The sequence below is a fragment of the Bombina bombina genome, chromosome 4 (assembly GCF_027579735.1).
Source record: "Bombina bombina isolate aBomBom1 chromosome 4, aBomBom1.pri, whole genome shotgun sequence".
NCBI lineage: Eukaryota > Metazoa > Chordata > Amphibia > Anura > Bombinatoridae > Bombina > Bombina bombina.
Genome location: NC_069502.1, coordinates 894,547,475 through 894,569,538, shown reverse-complemented (window position 1 = coordinate 894,569,538; position 22,064 = coordinate 894,547,475). Strand labels below are relative to the sequence as shown.

The 22,064-nt window shown below is 39.2% G+C and overlaps 1 protein-coding gene across 1 annotated transcript in view; it reads left to right on the top strand.

Moving 5' to 3' along the window:
• Positions 1-22,064, top strand: part of RGS17 (regulator of G protein signaling 17) — a 258,855-nt gene that overhangs the window by 119,655 nt on the left and 117,136 nt on the right. The window contains exon 4 of the mRNA XM_053711810.1: positions 7,043-7,178. Within this exon, the coding sequence (XP_053567785.1) occupies positions 7,063-7,178 (116 nt within the window). The 5' untranslated portion in view covers positions 7,043-7,062. The remainder of the gene's footprint in view (positions 1-7,042; positions 7,179-22,064) is intronic.

The window sequence follows — 22,064 nt, the reverse complement described above, 5'->3', positions numbered from 1 at the left end:
GACATACAGGGTACATTGTGGTCATTAAGGGGTTAAATTATAGATTTATGTTGCTGACAAAACTTGTTTTACCAGCCCATGAGATTTATTTAGAAAAATCAGACTGGGATTAAATGCTAATTTAGACAAATTGCTTAATAAAATAGTTTGTGATGTTTGTTTTAATTAATGTTAGTTTGTCTAGGGAAATGCACATTTCTTCAATGGCTAAAGGACTATAGGGATATATTTAGAGAGGAGAAGACTTTGTAGTTCATCACTTTTTCAACATGATATGTGGCACATACATTTCAAATACTGCTGTCTGACTTTTTTAACTCTTTACTTATATATTTGATGCTTCAATAGCTAAGCATATAGCCTATTACATATCTCCCAGCGGCTTCAGATATTGGGGGATTGTTGTGGGTTTGGAGGTCTGCCCCCTGTCCCTCTTGCACCTTATTCCATCACAGAAAATGTTGCAGTTTCTAGGGATGGTTCTGCCCATATCTTGAGATGGTTCTGCCCACAACATAACCAGGCAGCACCCATTGCACACCATGGCACTGTCCCTCCTATTACGCCTAAGACAACAAAACACTGGTGGGCCCCTGTCTACAAGATTATGTGACTGAATTCTACCCTGTTTATTTGTATGTATACCGTTTTAATGTATCTTTAAAGGGACAGTAAAGTCAAACTTAAAGGGCCACTAAACCCCAAATTTTTCTTTCATGATTCAGATAGAGAATACAATTTTAAAAAACATTCCAATTTACTTCTATTATCTAATTTGCTGCAATCTTTAGATATCCTTTGTTAAAGAAATAGCAATGCACATTGGTGAGCCAATCACATGAGGCATCTATATGCAGCCACCAATCAGAAGCTACTGAGCCTATCTAGATATGCTTTTCATGAAAAAATATCAAGAGAATGAAGCAAATTAGATAATAGAAGTAAATTAGGAAGTTGTTTAAAATTGTATTCAGTGGGGGGTAGTTATCAAGCCGTCTACTTTTCTGGCTTCGCCGGCCCAATACGCCCGCCTAAGCTCGCCTACCTTCGCCGCCGCGGACCTGAAAAAATACGCCTAAGTTATCAAATAAAGCTGTCAAAAAGCCGCGGGGCGATGAGCAGCGGACTGTGACAGTTATCACTCATCCGATCTCGCTGCTCTTCGGCTTTTTCCCAGCTTTATTGCTAGCCTGTCACTAAGCACTCACACTAAACTGCACTGTTCTACCCCCTATACCGGCGCCCCCGGAGCCTCCCGCAACTCAATAAAGTTACTAACCCCTAAACCGCCGCTACTAGACCCTGCCGCAACTCTGATAAATGTATTAACCCCTAAACCGCCGCTCCTAGACCCTGCCGCAACTCTTATAAATGTATTAACCCCTAAACCGCCGCTCCCGGAGCCCACCGCCACCTACATTATACCTAGTAACCCCTATCCTGCCCCCCCTATACCGTCGCCCTCTATAATAAAATTATTAACCCCTATCCTGCTGATCCCGCACCTCGCCGCAACTAAATAAATAGTTTAACCCCTAATCTGCCGCTCCCTGAACCCGCCGCAACCTATAATAAATTTATTAACCCCTATCCTGCCCCCCCTACACCGTCGCCACCTATAATAAATTTATTAACCCCTATCCTGCCCCCCACTACGACGCCGCCACTGTAATAAATTTATTAACCCCTAAACCTAAGTCTAACACTAACCCTAACGCCCCCCTAACTTAAATATTAATTAAATAAATCTAAATAATATTTATATTATGAACTAAATTAATCCTATTTAAAACTAAATACTTACCTTTAAAATAAACCCTAATATAGCTACAATATAAATAATAATTATATTGTAGCTATCTTAGGATTTATTTTTATTTTACAGGCATCTTTCAATTTATTTTAACTAGGTACAATAGCTATTAAATAGTTATTAACTATTTAATAGCTTACCTAGCTAAAATAAAGAGAAATTTACCTGTAAAATAAATCCCAACCTAAGTTACAATTACACCTAACACTACACTATACTTTAATAAATTAATCCTATTCAAAACTAAATACTTACCTGTAAAATAAACCCTAAGATAGCTACAATATATCTAATAGTTACATTGTAGCTATCTTAGGATTTATATTTATTTTACATTTAACTTTGTATTTATTTTAGCTAGTTAGAATAGTTATTAAATAGTTATTAACTATTTAATAACTACCTAGCTAAAAGAAATACAAAATTACCTGTAAAATAAATGCTAACCTAAGTTACAATTAAACCTAATACTACACTATCATTAAATTAATTAAATAAACTACCTACAAATAACTACAATTAAATACAATTACATCAACTAACTAAAGTACAAAAAATAAAGAAAGCTAAGTTGCAGAAAATAAAAAAATAAGTTACAAACATTTTACAAATATTACAACAATTTTAAGCTACTTACACCTAATCTAAGCCCCCTAATAAAATAACAAACCCCCCAAAATAAAAAAAATGCCCTACCCTATTCTAAAATAAATAAAGTTCACCGCTCTTTTACCTTACCAGCCCTTAAAAGGGCCATTTGTGGGGGCATGCCCCCAAAAGTTCAGCTCTTTTGCCTGTAAATGAAAAATACAACCCCCCCCAACATTAAAACCCACCACCCACATACCCCTAATCTAACCCAAACCCCCCTTACAAAAACCTAACACTAATCCCCTGAAGATCATCCTACCTTGAGTCGTCTTCACTCAATCAGATTGAGCTCGCATTCTATTGGCTGATCGGAACAGCCAATAGAATGCAAGCTCAATCTGATTGGCTGATTGGATCAGCCAATCGGATTGAACTTGAATCTGATTGGCTGATTCCATCAGCCAATCAGATTTTTCCTACCTTAATTCCGATTGGCTGATAGAATCCTATCAGCCAATCGGAATTGAGGGGACGCCATCTTGGATGACGTCCCTTAAAGGAGCCTTCATTCGTCGTAGTCCGTCGGTGAAGAAGGAGGTTCCGCGGCGGCGGAAGGAAGATTCAAGACCAGGCTTGGAAGATGACATCGCCCGGATCGAAGACTTCTTCAGCGCCGCCTGGATTATGACTTCATCGGATGGAAGATTTCTTCAGCGCCCCTTGGATGATCACTTCTGCCGGTCCGGATGTCCACTTGGGTTCCATCGCTGCTCGGCTGAGTGAAGACGACTCAAGGTAGGATGATCTTCAGGGGATTAGTGTTAGGTTTTTGTAAGGGGGGTTTGGGTTAGATTAGGGGTATGTGGGTGGTGGGTTTTAATGTTGGGGGGGTTTGTATTTTTCATTTACAGGCAAAAGAGCTGAACTTTTGGGGGCATGCCCCCACAAATGGCCCTTTTAAGGGCTGGTAAGGTAAAAGAGCGTTGAACTTTATTTAATTTAGAATAGGGTAGGGCATTTTTTTATTTTGGGGGGGTTTGTTATTTTATTAGGGGCTTAGATTAGGTGTAAGTAGCTTAAAATTTTTGTAATATTTGTAAAATGTTTGTAACTTATTTTTTTATTTTCTGTAACTTAGCTTTTTTATTTTTTGTACTTTAGTTAGTTGATGTAATTGTATTTAATTGTAGTTATTTGTAGGTAGTTTATTTAATTAATTTAATGATAGTGTAGTATTAGGTTTAACTGTAACTTAGGTTAGCATTTATTTTACAGGTAATTTTGTATTTCTTTTAGCTAGGTAGTTATTAAATAGTTAATAACTATTTAATAACTATTCTAACTAGCTAAAATAAATACAAAGTTAACTGTAAAATAAATATAAATCCTAAGATAGCTACAATATAATTATTATTTATATTGTAGCTATCTTAGAGTTTATTTTACAGGTAAGTATTTAGTTTTAAATAGAAATAATTTATTAAAGTATAGTGTAGTGTTAGGTGTAATTGTAACTTAGGTTAGGATTTATTTTACAGGTAAATTTCTCTTTATTTTAGCTAGGTAAGCTATTAAATAGTTAATAACTATTTAATAGCTATTGTACCTAGTTAAAATAAATTGAAAGTTGCCTGTAAAATAAAAATAAATCCTAAGATAGCTACAATATAATTATTATTTATATTGTAGCTATATTAGGGTTTATTTTACAGTTAAGCATTTAGTTTTAAATAGGATTAATTTAGTTCATAATATAAATATTATTTAGATTTATTTAATTAATATTTAAGTTAGGGGGGCGTTAGGGTTAGTGTTAGACTTAGGTTTAGGGGTTAATAACGTTATTATAGAGGGCGGCGGTATAGGGGGGCAGGATAGGGGTTAATAGGTATAATGTAGGTGGCGGTGGGCTCCGGGAGCGGCGGTTGAGGGGTTAATACATTTATTATAGTTGCGGTGGGCTCCGGGAGGCGGCGGTTTAGGGGTTAAACTATTTATTTAGTTGTGGCGAGGTGTGGGATCTGCAGGATAGGGGTTAATACATTTATTATAGAGGGCGGCGGTATAGGGGGGGCAGGATAGGGGTTAATAGGTATAATGTAGTTGGCGGTGGGCTCCGGGAGCGGCGGTTTAGGGGTTAATATGTATAGAGTAGCTTGCGGTGGGCTCCGGGAGCGGCGGTTTAGGGGGTAATAACTTTATTTAGTTGCGGCGGTGTAGGGGGGACAGATTAGGGGTGTTTAGACTCGGGGTACATGTTAGGGTGTTAGGTGCAGACAGATCCCATAGGAATCAATGGGATGTCTGGCAGCAGCGAACTTGTACTTTCGCTATGGTCAGACTCCCATTGATTCCTATGGGATCCGCCGCCTCCAGGCTGGCGCTTTGAAAACCAGGTACGCTGGGCCGTAAAAGTGCCGAGCGTACCTGCTAGTTTTTTGATAACTAGCAAAAGTAGTGAGATTGTGCCGCACTTGTGTGCGGAACATCTGGAGTGACGTAAGAATCGATCTGTGTCGGACTGAGTCCGGCGGATCGAAGTTTACGTCACAAAATTCTACTTTTGCCGGTCTCGAGCCTTTGATAACTAAGGCGAATCAGCCTCGCCACAAATACGCTGCGGAATTCCAGCGTATTTGAGGTTGACGGCTTGATAACTAGGCCCCTCTATCTGAATCATGAAAGAAAAAAAAATGGGTCTAATGTCCCTTTAAACTTTCATGATTCAGATAGAGCATGTAATTTTGAACAGCTTTTCAATTCACTTCTATAATCTAATTTGCTTTGATCTTTTGGTATCCTTTGTTAAATAGTATATTGAGGGAGACTCATGAGCTGCAATGCACTAGTGGGAGCTAGCTATTGATTGGTGGCTGAATATATATGACTTGCCATTGGCTCACACAATGTGGTCAGCTAGTTCCCAGTAGTGCATTGCTGCTCCTTCAACAAAGGATACTAAGAGAATGAATCAAATGTGATAATAGAAGTACATTTTAAAATTGTATGCTCTATTTGAATCATGAAAGAACAATGTTGGATTTCATGTCCTTTTAAGATTTTAGTATTTTTTTAAACAACAGTTTAATATTTATTTTAATGGTGTTAATGAAATCTAAGTACCAAAGTGGCAAGAGTATTGTAGTAATTCCTTTTATTAGATTAACAATGCATTTTGAATCAATTTGAAGGAATTTGCTAAAATATAAATAGAATGTTCTAATCTTTTATTACATTATTGACACCAGAGAGTTATGGGATCCATCACAAACTTGTACTTGTTTTTTAGTATAGGATTTCTAAATTTGTCTGGTATTGTAAGTGTGTTTTCCCAGTGATCACAATCTCAAAATGTTTCTACTGGTAATACCCCTGAAGCACAAAATCTTTACCTCTCAGAAACAACACAAAATCCTTATCTGCATCATTAAGCTCACAATTTCATAATACAAAATCTAGATGCATAGGATTAAGGACAAAGAAAATGGCAATTTTGTGGGTTTACCAATTACATCACAGGTTGAATGGACTATATGTTGATTGATCCCTTTAACGGGACACTAAAGTCAACTTTCATGATTCAGAAAAAGCATGTAGTTTTATTAACCTTTTTTTTAAATGCACACTTTCTGAGACACCAAATCCTACAGAGCACGTGCACGTGTTCACTGCCTTCTTTAATATAGAGTGCTTTGAAATGCTATTTTTACCATCACTTTATTAGTACTTTGCATTGAGATAATTCTATACTCTATCGGAATCCTGAAAGAAAAAATATGGGTTTCATATCCCTTTAAGAAATCATCATTTTTTGCACTATTATTTGTTAATATCTTTTTGTTAACTTCTGCAAATGGGTTAAATACATAAGTAAAATCAGCTCTGGAGCAACAGTGCACTACTGATTTTCAGCTGAACGATGCTGGTAAGCCAGTTGAGGGGCAGCATATGTGCATAAGCGCCAATCGCTAGCTGTGTTCATCTCAGGAGCCAAAGTGTATTACTGTTCTGTGGCTGACTCTTCATCCCTCCCAGTCAAATAGATATAGGCAAGCAATTGTGCTATAAGAAAATGCTCTAAAAGCATCTTCTTATTGGAGTTGTATGCCTCTAATTAATTAAAACAGTAGCTATTCAAATAGATTGAAATGGGTTAGAAAATGCAGCTAATACTACCAAAGTTGTCATACAAGGTTTTTACATAGCAAGCTCTAATGCATTAGAATGGAGCTTTCCTTCATTCTATTTACCCTTCATAGAACATTTTGCATGTTTGGTATGGTTTCCCCTGAACACTAGTTTTATAGCTTTTAAATTAAGACTTTAAAGGGATAAGAAAGTCAAAATTAATCTTGCATGATTCAGATAAAGCATATAATTTTAAAACACTTTTAAATTCACTTCTATTTTCAAATTGCTTTGTTCGTTTGGTGTCCCTTGTTGAAAATGAATTGGCACATATCCTATACTAGTGGGATCTAGCTTCTGATTGGTGCTTGCACACATTTGTTTCTTGCAATTGGCTGACTAGATGTGTTCATCCAGCTGCCAGTAGTGCAATGCTGTTCCTTCATGAGTCTAGGTTTGGCCATATAAATGCAGAACCATTCAATCTCTTGTCTGTTTTTCGTTTTCTAGCTACTGAGGAAATTGTTGAAATGAGAAAAAGGCAACAGTCACAAAATGAAGAAACCTCCACTGTGTCTCAAGCTCCCGAGAACCAAAGGCCGAACACCTGTTGTTTTTGCTGGTGCTGTTGTTGCAGCTGCTCATGGTATGTCATGCAGTCTATTTGGTACCATATCTAATACAGGTAAATAAAAGCGCTACTGTAAATTACCAAAACATTAAGAAATAACTATTGTCCAAATGTTCCATCATGATCTCTTTTGTGTAAATTTTAGGGTCACATTGGGCAATCAGACAAAAAGAAGCAACAATTGCTATTGGCCCTTTCAGTACTGCACCATTTATCAGCCTGTGCTGAACCAGTATTTAAAGGGACTCAATTATGCACTCAATTAATTTAACCGGACTGTAAAGTCAAAATAAAACTTTGATGGTTAACACAGGACATGCAATTTTAACCAACGTTCCAATTTACTCCAATTGTCAAATTTGCTTAGTTTTCTTGGTATCGGAGCTCCTATGAGACTACATAGATTTACTCTTCAACTGAGGATACCAAGAGAACAAAGAAAATTTGATAATAAAAGTAAATTGGAAAGTTGTTTAAAATTGCATGTTCTCTGTACACGATAAAAGTTACATTTTTATTTTACAGTCCCTTTAAACATCACTTTCTTTGAGTAACCCACATAAATCAGAAAATATCTTTGGTTTGTGAAAATTATCAAAAAATGTCACAAAGCTGCCACCCAGAATACAAAGAGATTATGTTTTTTCTATAGCACACCTAGTAAGTAACAGTACGCGAGCCATTATTTTCTAATTTTTTAATCATTTAGCAACAATTTACCTACAATAAATATCGGATTTTAAAAAGTCTATACACGTTTCCTAATATCGATTAGTAATTGAAAATTAGAAGTAAAAAAATATTATTTTTCTAGTTTGGTTTATGCAGAAAACAAGCAGGAAAAAAAATATCCAACCCTAAAATATTAGATAAATTAGACAAAATTACATAAACTAGCTAATTGTCCTTTAGCCCCTAGACAAGAAGCAAGTGGAGCAGAATAAACTGTAGCTGAGACATATCTTCTACATCAGACAAGTAAAGAGGCTTCCTCAGGGGTGGAGACAAACCATAGAACAAGCAATTATGCTTTTGTTTGTTCCCTGGTTAAGAGCTTTTCTTTTTTTGTGTAATCAAATGAAGGGAGTCTCTAAATCTGAGCCAGTGAATAAGCATCTATGAATCTCCCTAAAGGGATACAAACCCCAATTTATTTTCTTTTATGATTTAGATAGATCATTCAATTTTAAGCAACTTTCTATTATTGTACATTTTTCTTTGTTTTATTGCTATCTTTATTTGAAAAAGCAGGAATGTAGGCTACATGTAGACACCAATCAGCAAGAACTACCCAGGTTCCGAAAAAAAAGGGCCGATTACTAAGCTTTACATTCCTGCTTTTTAAATAAAGATAGCAAGAGAACGAAGAAAAATTATAATAGGAGTAAATTAGAAAGTTGCTTAAAATTCCATGCTCTAGCTGAATCATTAAACAAAAAATTTGGGTTTAGTATTCCTTTAAGTGTACAGATTAAAGTTAATAATACAACATTTTATGCATATTGTATAAAGTGTTTTGGTGTGGAGCAGAGTTAGCAGGCCTATGGGAACATTTGGTGGGCATGTTCAGTATGCCCAACACCTGCTTACTTGATTGCTCTGGTGGAAAGTGTACCTAGAATTTTTTTTTGTTTTCTTCAACTGTTTGGGTGCTCTGTTGTTTAGTCTTGTTCTCTCTGTATTTCATAACCAAGAAAATATACCCCAGGCTGTCCTGCAGCCCGAAGAGAGCCCCAATACACATTGCTGAAACCATCCAATAAATGCCCAGACACCATACCAGACTAAAACGTTATGACTATTATAGATATTGTAAACTTTTATTGATCATTTATATTTCTACAAGTATAAGACTGTGTAAGGTAGTCATGATAATTAAATTGTAAAGCACCATGCTGTCCATATGCTCTAGTGTCACCAATCTCTGCATTTCCTATGTTGTTGTGTGAAACTCATATAAACATAGATTTTGATGGCACATAAGAACTAGAAGGACCATTGAGTCTATATTTCCTTCTATAGTGTATACATAAAATCACATGGAAGTCAAAATTAAACTTTTATGACAAAATATTTAAAATAAAGCTTAACATTTTCTTCTAATAAAATTTTTTATGACTTGTATCCCTTGTTGAAATGTAGCTTTTTTGGTGAGAGCATACTGAGGTAGACTGCATGTGGCAGTAGTATATGTAGCAATGTTATCCCTCTAGAGGGAGCTTTAGGTTGCAAGTAGTTTCAACCACTTCCTGCTTAAAATAGCTTATAAACATGTGAGTTGTATAGCTAGAAGCACTGTTTAATAAAGAACACCGTTTAAATAAAACGTGCACATACCTTTTGATAAAAGACATTCAGCCAGTATGTGCGAAAAGTATGAACAGAGTTGAACCTCCCTCTACATGCTGTTTGTATAACATTTCTACACAGACTGCTGACACATACTGGCCAAGATAGGTTCATAATCCTGAATATTTCAGTATGCCGCCCCTGCAGATTCACGGCCAATCTTTTTTACAGGTAAAAGAGCTGATTACTTTGGGGCAATGCCCTGCAAAAAGCCCTTGTAAGGGCTATTTGTAATTTAGTATAGGGTAGGGCTTTTTATTATTTTGGGGGGCTTTTTTATTTTATTAGGGGGATTAGATTAGGTGTAATTAGTTTAAAATTCTTGTAATTATTTTATTATTTTCTGTAATTTAGTGTGGATTTTTTTTGTACTTTAGTTAATTTAATTTAATTGTAATTAATTTATTTTAATTTAGGTAATTAATTTAATTATAGTGTAGTGTTAGGTGTAATTGTAACTTAGGTTAGGTTTTATTTTACAGGTACTTTTGTATTTATTTTAACTAGGTAGCTATTAAATAGTTAATAACTATTTAATAGCTATTCTACCTAGTTAAAATAAATACACACTTGCCTGTAAAATAAAAATAAACCCTAAGCTAGCTACATTGTAACTATTAGTTATATTGTAGCTAGCTTAGGGTTTATTTTACAAGTAAGTATTTAGTTTTAAATAGGCATTATTTATTTAATGCTAGGCATATTTATTTAGATTTATTTAAATTATATTTAAGTTAGTGGGTGTTAGGTTTAGGGTTAGACTTAGGTTTAGGGGTTAATAACTTTAATATAGTGGCGGTGACGTTGGGGTTCGGGGTGGTTTAGGGGTTAATAAATATAATGTAGGTGGCGGCGATGTAGGGGCGGCAGATTAGGGGTTAATAAATATAATGTAGGTGGCGGCGGGGTCCGGGAGCGGCGGTTTAGGGGTTAAACATTTTATTTAGTTGCAGCGGGGTCTGGGAGCGGTGGTTTAGGGGTTAATAAATATAATGTAGGTGGCGGAGATGTAGGGGGGCAGATTAGGGGTTAATAAGTATAATGTAGGTGACGGCGGTGTACGGGAGGCAGATTAGGGGTGTTTAGACTCGGGGTACATGTTAAGGTGTTAGGTGTAGACATTCCCATAGGAATCAATGGGATATCGGGCAGCAGCGAACATGAACTTTCGCTGCTTTCAGACTCCCATTGATTCCAGGGCTGCGGATTGAAAACCAGGTTTGCTGGGCCGGAAAAGTGCCGAGCGTACCTGATAGAAATTTGATAACTTCCAAAAGTAGTCAGATAGTGCCGAACTTGCGTTCTGAACATCTGTAGTGACATAAGCATCGATCTGTGTCGGACTGAGTCCGGCGGATCGTATGTTACGTCACTATATTCTACTTTTGCCGGTCTGTAGGGTTTGATAACTAAGGCGAATCAGGCTCGCCACAAATACGCTGCGGAATTCCAGCGTATTTGCGGTTGACGGCTTGATAACTAGAGGCCAAAGTGTCTAAACAAGTTTCTGTCAGTCCCATCATTCAAAATAGAGACGATCAGGTCGATTCTGCCCCTAGTTCAAGAGGGACAATTCATGACGACAACAGATTTGAAGGATGCTTACCTTCTTGTACCAATCCACAGGGATTACTTCAGGTTCCTAAAATTCGCATTTCTGGACCAACACTTCCAGTTTGTGGCCCTATCGTTCGGTCTGGCGACTGCCCTAAGAGTCTTTACGAAGGTTCTGGGTGCGAGAGCCAGAGGTATTGCAGTGGCTCCTTATCTGGACGATATTCTGGTCCAGGCTCCGTCCTGCAGTCTGACGGAGGAACACTCGAGGGCTCTTCTCCTTCGATCCCACAGATGGAAGATAAACGAAGGAAAGAGTTCTCTGGTTCTCAGCAACAGGGTGGAATTCCTGGGTACGATAATAGATTCCTTATCCATGAAGATATTCTTGACAGATCAGAGACGTTACAAGATTGCATCCAGCTGTCTTGCCCTTCAGACCTCCTGAAGGACATCTGTGGCCAGGTGTATGGAGGTGATTGGGCTCATGGTATCCAGCATAGATGTCATTCCATACGCCAGGTTCCATCTCAGAACTCTTCAGTTGTGCATGTTGAGACAATGGAACGGCGATCAATCAGATCTATCCCAACAGATATCTCTGGACATCCAAATGAGGGAATCCCTCTCTTGGTGGATCCACCTGGGAAGAAAACTGTCCCAGGGGACATCCTTCCTAAGACCATCCTGGGAGATTGTGACCACGGACGCAAGTCTATCAGGATGGGGAGATGTTTGGGGTGCCAGAAAGGCACAGGGCAGGTGGACTTGAGAGGAGTTGAGTCTACTGATAAATATTCTGGAACTCCAGGTGATATTCAACGCTCTGAGGGCTTGGACCCCCCTGGGGTCGTCCCGATTTAGAGGGGAACAAGAAGCTCCCTAGCCATGAGGGAAGTATCTCTGATTCTGGAATGGGCAGAGAACCACAATTGTTCGCTCTCAGCGATCCACATTCTGGGTGTGGACAACTGGGAAGTGGATTTTCTCAGCAGACAATCGTTTCATCCAGGGGAATGGTCTCTCCATCCCGAGGTGTTCGCGGAGATCTGCAGCAGATGGGCAACGCCGTCAATAGATCTCATGGCATCCAGACTCACATTCAAGCAACCCAGATATGGGCCACGGCCCAGGGATCCCCAGGCAGAGCTGATAGATGCCTTAGCGGTAAACCTACTTTACATTTTTCAATCGTTGCCACTTCTACCTTGTGTAGTGACCTGCATCAAGCAGGAGCACGCTTCGGCTATTCTGATTGCTCCGTCGTGGCCACGTAGGACGTAGTTTGCGGATCTGGTGGGGATTGTCATCATCTCCTCCATGGAGGTTACCCTGCCACAGAGATCTGCTAGTTCAGGGTCCATTTGTACACCAAAATCTCGATTTTCTGAGGTTGACTGCATGGAGATTGAACGCCTAGTCTTAGCCAAGAGAGGTTTTTCAGAGAGAGTGATTGCTACTCTCATTCAGGCCAGGAAGCCGGTCACTCGAGGCATCTATCATAAGGTGTGGAGGGCCTACTTGTCCTGGTGTGAGGAAAGTGGATATCCCTGGCACAAGGTTAGGATATCCAGGATTCTGGCCTTTCTACAGGATGGACTGGATAAGGGTCTTGCTGCCAGTTCCTTAAAGGGTCAGATTTCGGCTTTATCTGTACTGTTGCACAAGAAGCTAGTGGAGCTTCCTGATATTCAGTCCTTTGTTCAGGCTCTGTCTAGGATCAGACCTGTCTTTAGAAATTCTGCTCCTCCTTGGAGCTTAAATTTGGTCCTTAAGATTTTGCAGAGGGCTCCATTTAAGCCTATGCATGTGCTTGACATTAAACTTCTTTCCTGGAAAGTCCTATTCCTACTGGCTATTGCATCGGCTCGCAGAGTTTCTGAGTTAGCGGCCTTGCAATGTGAGCCTCCTTACCTGGTTTATCACTCTGATAAGGCTGTAATTTGCACTGGTTTTGATTTTCTTGCCAAGTTCGTGTTGAATTATAACATCAATCAGGATATAGTAGTTCCTTCCTTGTGTCCTAACCCTTCTTCGTCAAATGAAAAGGTTGCTTTATAATTTAGACGTTGTTCCAGCCTTGACATTTTATCTTCAGGCCACGAAGGTATTCAGACAGACTTTGTCTTTATTTGTTGTGTATTCAGGGAAGCGCAGGGGGCAGAGGGCCTCTTCCACTTCACTGTCTTTTTGGTTGAGGAGCATTATCCGTCTGGCCTATGAGACAGCGGGACATAAGCCTCCTCAGAGGATTACAGCTCACTCAACTAGGGCTGTGGCCTCTTCTTGGGCCTTTAAGAAAGAGGCTTCTATGGAGCAGATTTGTAAGGTGGCGACTGGGTCTTCTTTACATACTTTAGCAAAATTTTACAAATTTGATGTTTTTGCTTTGATGGAAGCAGCTTTTGGGAGAAAGGTTTTGGAGGCTGTGGTGCCCTCAGTTTAGGGTCTGCCTCTTTTTTTTCCCTACCGTTTTTTTAATTCAGTGTCTTCTAGAGTTTGGGTATTTGTTCCCACAAGTAATGAATGAAGCAGTGGACTCTCCTCCCATTAAGACGGAAAATATAAATTAATTTCCATCTGTGGGAGGAGAGTCCACTGCTCCCGCCCGTTTCTCTGGTGGGCGGACCTAAATTTAATTTTGTTCTTCTGGCACCATTCATACCTTGATATTTCTCCTACTGTTCCTTGTTCCCTTGGCATAATGACTGGGGGATGAGGGGAGTGGGGGAGGTATTTAAGCCTTTGGCTGGGTGTCTTTGCCTCCTCTTGGTGGCCAGGTTCTTAATTCCCACAAGTAATGAATGAAGCAGTGGACTCTACTCCCAAAGATGGAAAATAAATTATCAGGTAAGCATAATTTATGTTATTCTTCATACTTTTGTTTAAAACTCATTTAGGTAACGATATAGAACAGGTTGGCAACTATGAGCTTAATTGATAGTTGATTAAAAATCAGTAGGGAACCAAGTTTCTAAACACCTGATGAAGGAGTTCACCTTGAAACGTGTAGTGTTGAAGAGTCTGGCCAGACCCATTCGTTTCTTTGGCTTAAAAGTGCAAGTATTGCTCTTTTATTCTGTTGCATTATACAAAAGTGATTATTCAAGGAATAATTATTATTATAATATACTTTATTTATGAAGCGCCAACATATTCTGCAGAGCTGTCCATGGATACAATTCATTTAAATAAAACAATGATATAAAACCTGTAAGAGACAGGATAAAATTTGCAAACACATACAGGAGGAATTGAGGGCCCTATTCCCGTGGGAACTTACAATCTAGAAGGGTAGGAGGTTGAGAAACAGGAGGTGAGGACTGCAAGATTGAGAAAGATGTTAATGCAGAGTTAGATGAGGGAAATGTTAGGTAAGTGAATTTAATTTATTGAGACTATAATTGTCTTGTTAAACGTTAGATTATTGTTTTTATATATTATTATATTTATACCGTATTTCTATAAAAAAATATTTGCTTGTACAGTATATAAGTATGCTAATTTGATATGTTTTTTAGATTTTTTGAAAAAATAATTTTAATAAATTGAACAATTATTTTAAGCATTTGTGCTCTGTATTTTATGTAAAACATTTATTATAAATGGTCTACATTGGTCCTAAAAATTACACACTTATTAGCAACCCTTGCCCAAGGATGCATCATAGCGACTATGAAAATATTGTTATTTATTGCATGAATTTTGTAAGTTATGGTATAAGAGGAAAGCATATTACAATAATTGAGAATAGCAGAGTGCATAGCTTTGAAGAGAATAGGCACGGGGGTGTAAATGATAACTTTCTAATACTTCAAAGGGTTCACCAAAAGTACAGGATGAAAGCATATTTCTGTGGATGAGAAATGTGAGAAAAGGATGCCCTTCTTTAAAACTAGTAGATGGCTAGCTAAGAGGAAATGAAAGTAGAAGATGAATGGAACAGCCTCTTATCCCTCACTAGTGAAGAATTAACAAAAACAAAAATGGGAACATTATTATGTATACTGTTTTACTGGTTATAATAAAGAGTCATCTGTGGCTTTGAACAACTATGAAAAGGTCATCATTGATAAAAAAACAAAAAAAACAAAAGTGATTCTCCTCTGGTAATTTTTATTTTGTTTTTATACACTTCCCTATGTGATTTTTTTAGTACATGTAATACTACTTTTTGGTTCTGAATGGAGATATATACCATATATTACAGCTTCATGTCCCCAGAACAATAAAGTAACCCAGTCAGTAGTTTTTGATAAGGTCATGAGTGTCCATGGGGGGGGGGGGATTGAACACCCAATATACACTATATATTTATAAATATACTTCCCCCACCTGGCATTTTAAAATCAACCATATGATAGAGAAATAGCCATGTGATCCTTCATTTGAAGTAAAGAGACTTTACTGCTAATTATGTCTTGTGTTGTTTTATTTTTGTTAGAGATGGTAGTGCGATCTTGTTAACCAATCACATTAGTTTTTGAAGTTCAGGTCAAGTAGGAGAGATCAAGTTAAGAAATATAGAAGATTAGGTTGACTTATTTTTACAGTAGGAGTTTGTGGGTGCATAGAAAGAATGTCCTACTTTTATTGCCAGATCTTCAAGCCAATCCAAATCTGTGGTATATTTACAGGTTACCAGGACTGGCCTGCTTCCTCTCTGAAGTCCTATCTCAGTACATATGTCCCAGTTTTTGGGGACTGCAGCAGCTCTACCAGGGACATGTCCTCTACCCCCCACAACACAGCTATGCCACACCCATTATATGCATTGGTCTACCCTCTCACATGAGCCCCACCCACAAAACACAGATAGATTACTGACCTCAAGTTCCCTACCCCCCTTGTCCCAGAAAGTCCCTGTGAAAAGATGGGAGGTATATATTACTCTTAATCTGGTGTATAACAGTTTGAGAGATTTTTACATTTACCATATGCAATGTAAAGGGTCAAGTGACCCCTATTTGAAAGTTTAGATTTTTCTTTTTTAAACTTTTTAGTGCCAGGGGCTCCAAAAATGTGTGTACTGCTGGAGGCCATGCACATTTTCACAATTTTGCCATGTATCAGTTTTGACTTTAGTATTCCTGAGTGTAGATTTCTTTTACAAGATATGACGAGTCCACGGATTTCATCCTTACTTATGGGATATCGCCTCCTGGTCAGCTGGAGGAGGCAAAGAGCTCCACAGCAGAGCTGCATATATAGCTCCTCCCTTCCCTCCCACCCCAATCATTCTCTTTGCCTGTGTTAGTGATAGGAAGAGGTAAAGTGAGGTGTTAGTTTAGATTCTTCAATCAAGAGTTTATTATTTTTAAAGTGGCGCCGCAGTGTGCTACTTTGTTCTGGGGTGAGCCTAGACCAAATCAGTCTCTTCCATAACAAAAGAGAAGCATTTGGTGGCTTTACAGCCATGGGAACTTGTGGGACATAATTCTCACTGTGCCTCCCATACTGATGCTGCCCTATTTGTAAAGTCTGAGGCAAAAGTAAAACTCAGTACTTTTTATTTCCACAGGCCAATGTGAGGAGAAAATTAGGACCTCGCAAGCTGGGTGGACTGCCTTTGCTGTCGGACAGATTGAGGTAAGTGTTGACTTTTATTTCTGGGGTTACAGGAGACCAAATCAGTCTTGGAACGAGGGTAAACAATCCAAGAAGCCTGCTGCTGCTACCAAGTCAGCATGAAGGGGCGGCCCCCGATCCGGGACCGGATCTAGAGGGGGCAGACTTTCTCTCTTTGTCCAAGCTTGGATGAGAGATGTTCAGGATCCCTGGACACTAGAAAGGGTATCAGTTGGAGTTAAAAAAATTCTTTCCCAAGGGGAAGGTTTCTTCTTTCACTATTGTCGGTAGACCCGATAAAAGGAGAGGCGTTCTTACGTTGTGTAAAAGACCTCTCCACTATGGGAGTAATTTGACCCATTCCAAAACAGGAACAGGGCCAGGGGTTTTATTCAAACCTTTTCGTGGTTCCCAAAAAAGAGGGAACATTCTGACCTATTTTAGATCTCAAGAGTCTAAACAAGTTTCTTAGAGTTCCATCCTTCAAGATGGAGACTATTCGAACAATTCTTCCATTGATCCAGGAGGGTCAATATATGACTACCGTGGACTTAAAGGATGCATATCTTCATATTCCTATCCACAGAGATCATCACCAGTTCCTGAGGTTTGCACTGCGGGGCATTGCAGTGGCGCCTTATCTGGACGATATTCTGATCCAGGCGTCATCTTATCAGCTGACAAAGTCTCACACCGACATTGTTCTATCCTTTCAAAGGACTCACGGGTGGAAGGTGAATCTAGAAAAGAGTTCACTAATTCCACGGACAAGGGTTCCTTTCCTGGGAACTCTAATAGATTCCATATCCATGAAAATCTTTTTGACGGAAGTCAGAAAGTTAAAGATTCTGAATACATGCCGATCCCTTCAGTCCAATCCTCGGCCATCAGTGGCTCAGTGCATGGAGGTAATTGGATTGATGGTGGCGGCAATGGACATCATTCCGTTTTCATCTCAGACCTCTACAACTGAGCATGCTCAGACAGTGGAATGGAGATTATGCAAATTTGTCTCCTCAGATAGATCTGGATCAGGAGACAAGGGATTTTTTTTCTTTGGTGGTTGTCGCCGGATCATCTGTTGCTTCCGCAGACCCTCATGGGTGATAGTGACAATGGACGCCAGTCTACTAGGATGGGGCGCAGTCTGGAATTCCCTGAAGGCTCAGGGTATGTGGATTCAGTCGGAGTCTCTACTTCCAATAAATATCTGGAGTTGAGAGCATTATTCAATGCGCTTCAGTGTTGGCCTCAGTTGGCTTCGGCCAAATTCATCCGATTTCAGTCGGACAACATCCCCACTGTGGCTTACATCAATCATCAGGGAGGAGTTCCTTAGCGATGACAGAAGTATCTAAAATAATTTGGTGGTCAGAGGCTCACTCTTGTTATCTGTCAGCAATCTACATCCCAGGAGTGGACAACTGGGAAGCGGATTTTTTGAGCAGATGTTTCATCTGGGGGAATGGGAACTCAATCCGGAGGTCTTTGCCACCCTGATTCTCAGGTGGGCAGACCGGAATTGGATCTGATGGCGTCTCATCAGAATGCCAAGCTTCCAAGATATGGATCCAGATCCAGGGATCCTCAGGCCGAACTGAAAGATGCCTTGGCAGTGCCTTGGTCAACCTAGATTATGGTTTTCCGCCATTTGCTTTCCTTCCCAGGGTGATTGCACGGATCAAACAGGAGAGGGCTTCGGTGATTCTAATCACTCTTGCATGGCCTCGCAGGACTTGGTATGCCGATCTGGTGGACATGTCCTCTCTGCCGCCGTGGAAGATTCCATTGAGGCAGGACCTTCTCATTCTGGGACCCTTCCATCATCCGAATCTAATTTCTCTGCAGCTGACTGCTTGGAGATTGAAGCTTGATTTTATCTAAGCGGGGTTTTTTTGATGCGGTTATTGATACCTTGATTCAGGCACGCAAACCTGTTGCTAGAAGAATTTACCATAATATATGGCGTAAATATCTTTATTGGTGCGAATCCAAGGGCTACTCATGGAGTAGGGTTAGGATTCCCAGTATTTTCTCTTTTCTCTAAGAAGGATTAGAGAAAGGGTTGTCAGCAAGTTCCTTAAAGGGACAGATTTCTGCTTTGTCTATTTTGTTACACAAGCGTCTGGCAGATGTTCCAGATGTTCAATCTTTTTGTCAGGCCCTGACTAGAATCCGGCCTGTGTTTAGACCAATTGCTCCTCCTTGGAGTTTGAATTTAGTTCTTAATGTTCTTCAAGGGGTTTCGTTTGAACCTATGCATTCCATAGATATTAAGTTATTCTCTTGGAAAGTTTTATTTTTGGTGGCTATTTCTTCTGCTCGCAGAGTGTCTGAGCTTTCGGCATTACAATGTAATTCTCCTTATCTTATTTTCCGTTCTGATAAGGTGGTGTTACGTACCAAACCTGGTTTTCTTCCTAAGGTTGTTTGTAACAAAAATATTAATCAGGAAATTGTTGTTCCTTCCTTGTGTCCTAACCCTTCTTCTAAGAAGGAGCATCTGTTACATAATTTGGACATAGTCCATGCCTTGAAGTTCTACTTGCAGGCAACTAAGGATTTTCGTCAAACATCTTCATTATTTGTTGTTTTTTTCTGGAAAACGTAGGGGTCAGAAAGCTACGGCTACCTCTCTTTCTTTTTGGCTGAAGAGTATCATCCGTGTTGCATATGAGACTGCTGGACAGCAGCCTCCAGAACAAATTACGGCTCATTCTACTAGGGCTGTGGCTTCCTCATGGGCATTTAAAAATGATGTTTCTGTTGAACAGATTTGCAAGGCTGCAACTTGGTCATCTCTTCACACTTTTTCCAAATTTTCCAAATTTGATACTTTTGCCTCGTCTGAGGCTGTTTTTTGGGAGAAAGGTTCTTCAAGCAGTGGTGCCTTCCATTTAGGTTCCTGTCTTGTCCCTCGCTTTCATCCGTGTCCTATAGCTTTGGTATTGTATTCCATAAGTAAGGATGAAATCCGTGGACTCGTCATATCTTGTAAAAGAAAAGGAAATTTATGCTTACCTGATAAATGTATTTTTTATCCACGGCCTACCCTGTTGTTTTTTCTAAAGACAGGTTTTTATTTTTGTTAAACTTCAGTCACCTCTGCTCCTGGGCTTTTCCTTTCTCTTCCTAACTTCGGTCGAATGACTGGAGTGGGAGGGAAGGGAGGAGCTATATATACAGCTCTGCTGTGGAGCTCTTTGCCTCCTCCTGCTGACCAGGATGCGATATCCCATAAGTAAGGATGAAATCCGTGGACTCGTCATATTGTAAAAAAAAAAAAAATTATCAGGTAAGCATAAATTTCCTTTTTCATGTATAATGGAAAACTAGATATTGCTTTTTTTGAGGCAAAATTTAGATTTCATCTATTGCCTTTTAATGAAAATGTGTTTTTCTCCATATTAAACAATATATATTTCTTTCCTAAGACATGGAGAGTCCACAACGTCATTCCAATTACTAGTGGGATATTCACTCCTGGCCAGCAGGAGGAGGCAAAGAGCACCCAGCAAAGCTGTTAAGTGTCATTTCCCTTACCCATAACCCCCAGTCATTCTCTTTGCCTCTGTCAATGGAGGACGTGAAGTTGGTGTCTGAAGATATTATTCCTTTTTTGGGTACTTTTCCCTGCAAGCAAGGATTTGGGTTTAGCTGTGTCCACATCAATCTCTTGAGTAAGAGTAGTGATGGCTTTTAAGCAGTTAGAAAGTGGCAAGGTGGTCCTTGCTTTGTTTTCTATATTTGCTGCCCTAGGTATAGAAAACCAGAGTTGTTTACTCTGTTCTTTCTTTTTCTACAGGTCTCTGATAAAAGTATGTGTCCTTTCACACCTTGTGAGCTGTCTTCCTGTCTGACAGCTGCAATGCAGGTAAGTTTCACTTGTATTCTAGGTACTGGAGACTTGCACTATCTATTTTAATTATGCATTAATTTTCATGGGACATTTATAATCCTTTATTGAGATTTTTTTGGGGCAGTTTGCAGGCACTATTTGTATGTGAGAGACTAAGGGGTTAACAGCTTTCCTTATAGGTTTGGGATGGCTTCTGATGTTATGGCTTTATGATTTTTATTTTCAACAAGGATCTCTAGTGATGGGATTTTGTTTTTTTAAGTAGGGAATGTTTTAAACGGTTACTTATGGCACCGTTTCTTTTGATGCCGCTCACGTGACCTGCCGATCTTCCGCTTCTGATTCTGAGCGGAGCGGTGTCATTCCTGTAAGTTTTTCTTCGTTATGGCTGTAAGATATCATCTGGCCGACTGGAGAGTTCTTAGTTCATTCAGTTTCTGAAGGTTACTGTAGGGCACCTCAGCTTCCGAGGTGTAGAGGTGTATTTTTTATTTATTTTGCCTAGTGTTTTGAGGAAAAAACTAGTTTTCTTAAACATTCCTTACTTTTTGGGTACTTTATCAGCTATGGATAATGAACAGGAGTCTCTTCCTTTTGATAAATGCTTATTATGTTTGGGGGCTCAGATTGTCTTACCTATGCAATTTTGTTCCTCATGTTTAGAAAAAAAAACTTAAAATGTAAGATAAATTACTTGTTTCTGAGCCTAATATCTCTCAGAATGATGCTGTTCAGTCAATGTCACAGCTCTCTCCTCAAACGTCCCAAGCCTCAATGGCTTCACATACAGTGCCCTGCAGTTTCTCTCAGCCTCCTGGAGGAGTGTATTTCCCAATAGATTTTGCTGCACAGATATCTTCGGTGGTATCTGCGGCTTTATCTGCTTTTCCCATGATGGGGAAGTGCAAGAGGAAATCTAAACATTCTGATAGTAAGGTGTCTGTCCGATCTGCTGCTGGGAACCTCCCCTATAAGTCTGATGAGGAGGATACTTCAGTAGCTTCTGAGGGTTAAATCTCAGACTCTGGACAGTATAAATCCTTTGACTGATTCTGAAGAAGTAAACTTCAGATTTAAGCTTGAACACCTTCGTTTACTTCTAAAGGAGGTACTGGCTACTTTGGACAACTCTAATTCTTCTGTCGCTGTCAACCCTTAGAAATCTATTAAGCTTAACAAATACTATGATGCTCTTTCCTCTGTGGAAGTGTTTCCTGTTCCAGACCGTGTGTCGGAGATCATTGCAAAAGGAATGGGATAAGCCAGGGATTCCTTTTTCCATGTCTCCTGTCTTTAAAAAGATGTTTCCTGTTGCTGACTCTATTCGAGACTCATGGTGCCTAAGGTAGAAGGGGCTATTTCTACTCTGGCCAAGAGAAGCACGATTCCTATAGAGGATAGCTATTCTTTTAAGGATCCCATGGAAAAGAAGCTGGAGGCTTATTTAAAGAAAATGTATGTTCATCAGGGTCTACAATGACAACCTGCAGTTTATATTGCAACAATAACAACTGCAGCATCTAGTTGGTGTGATGCTTTGTCCAAATTGATTTTAGAGGAGACTCCGTTAG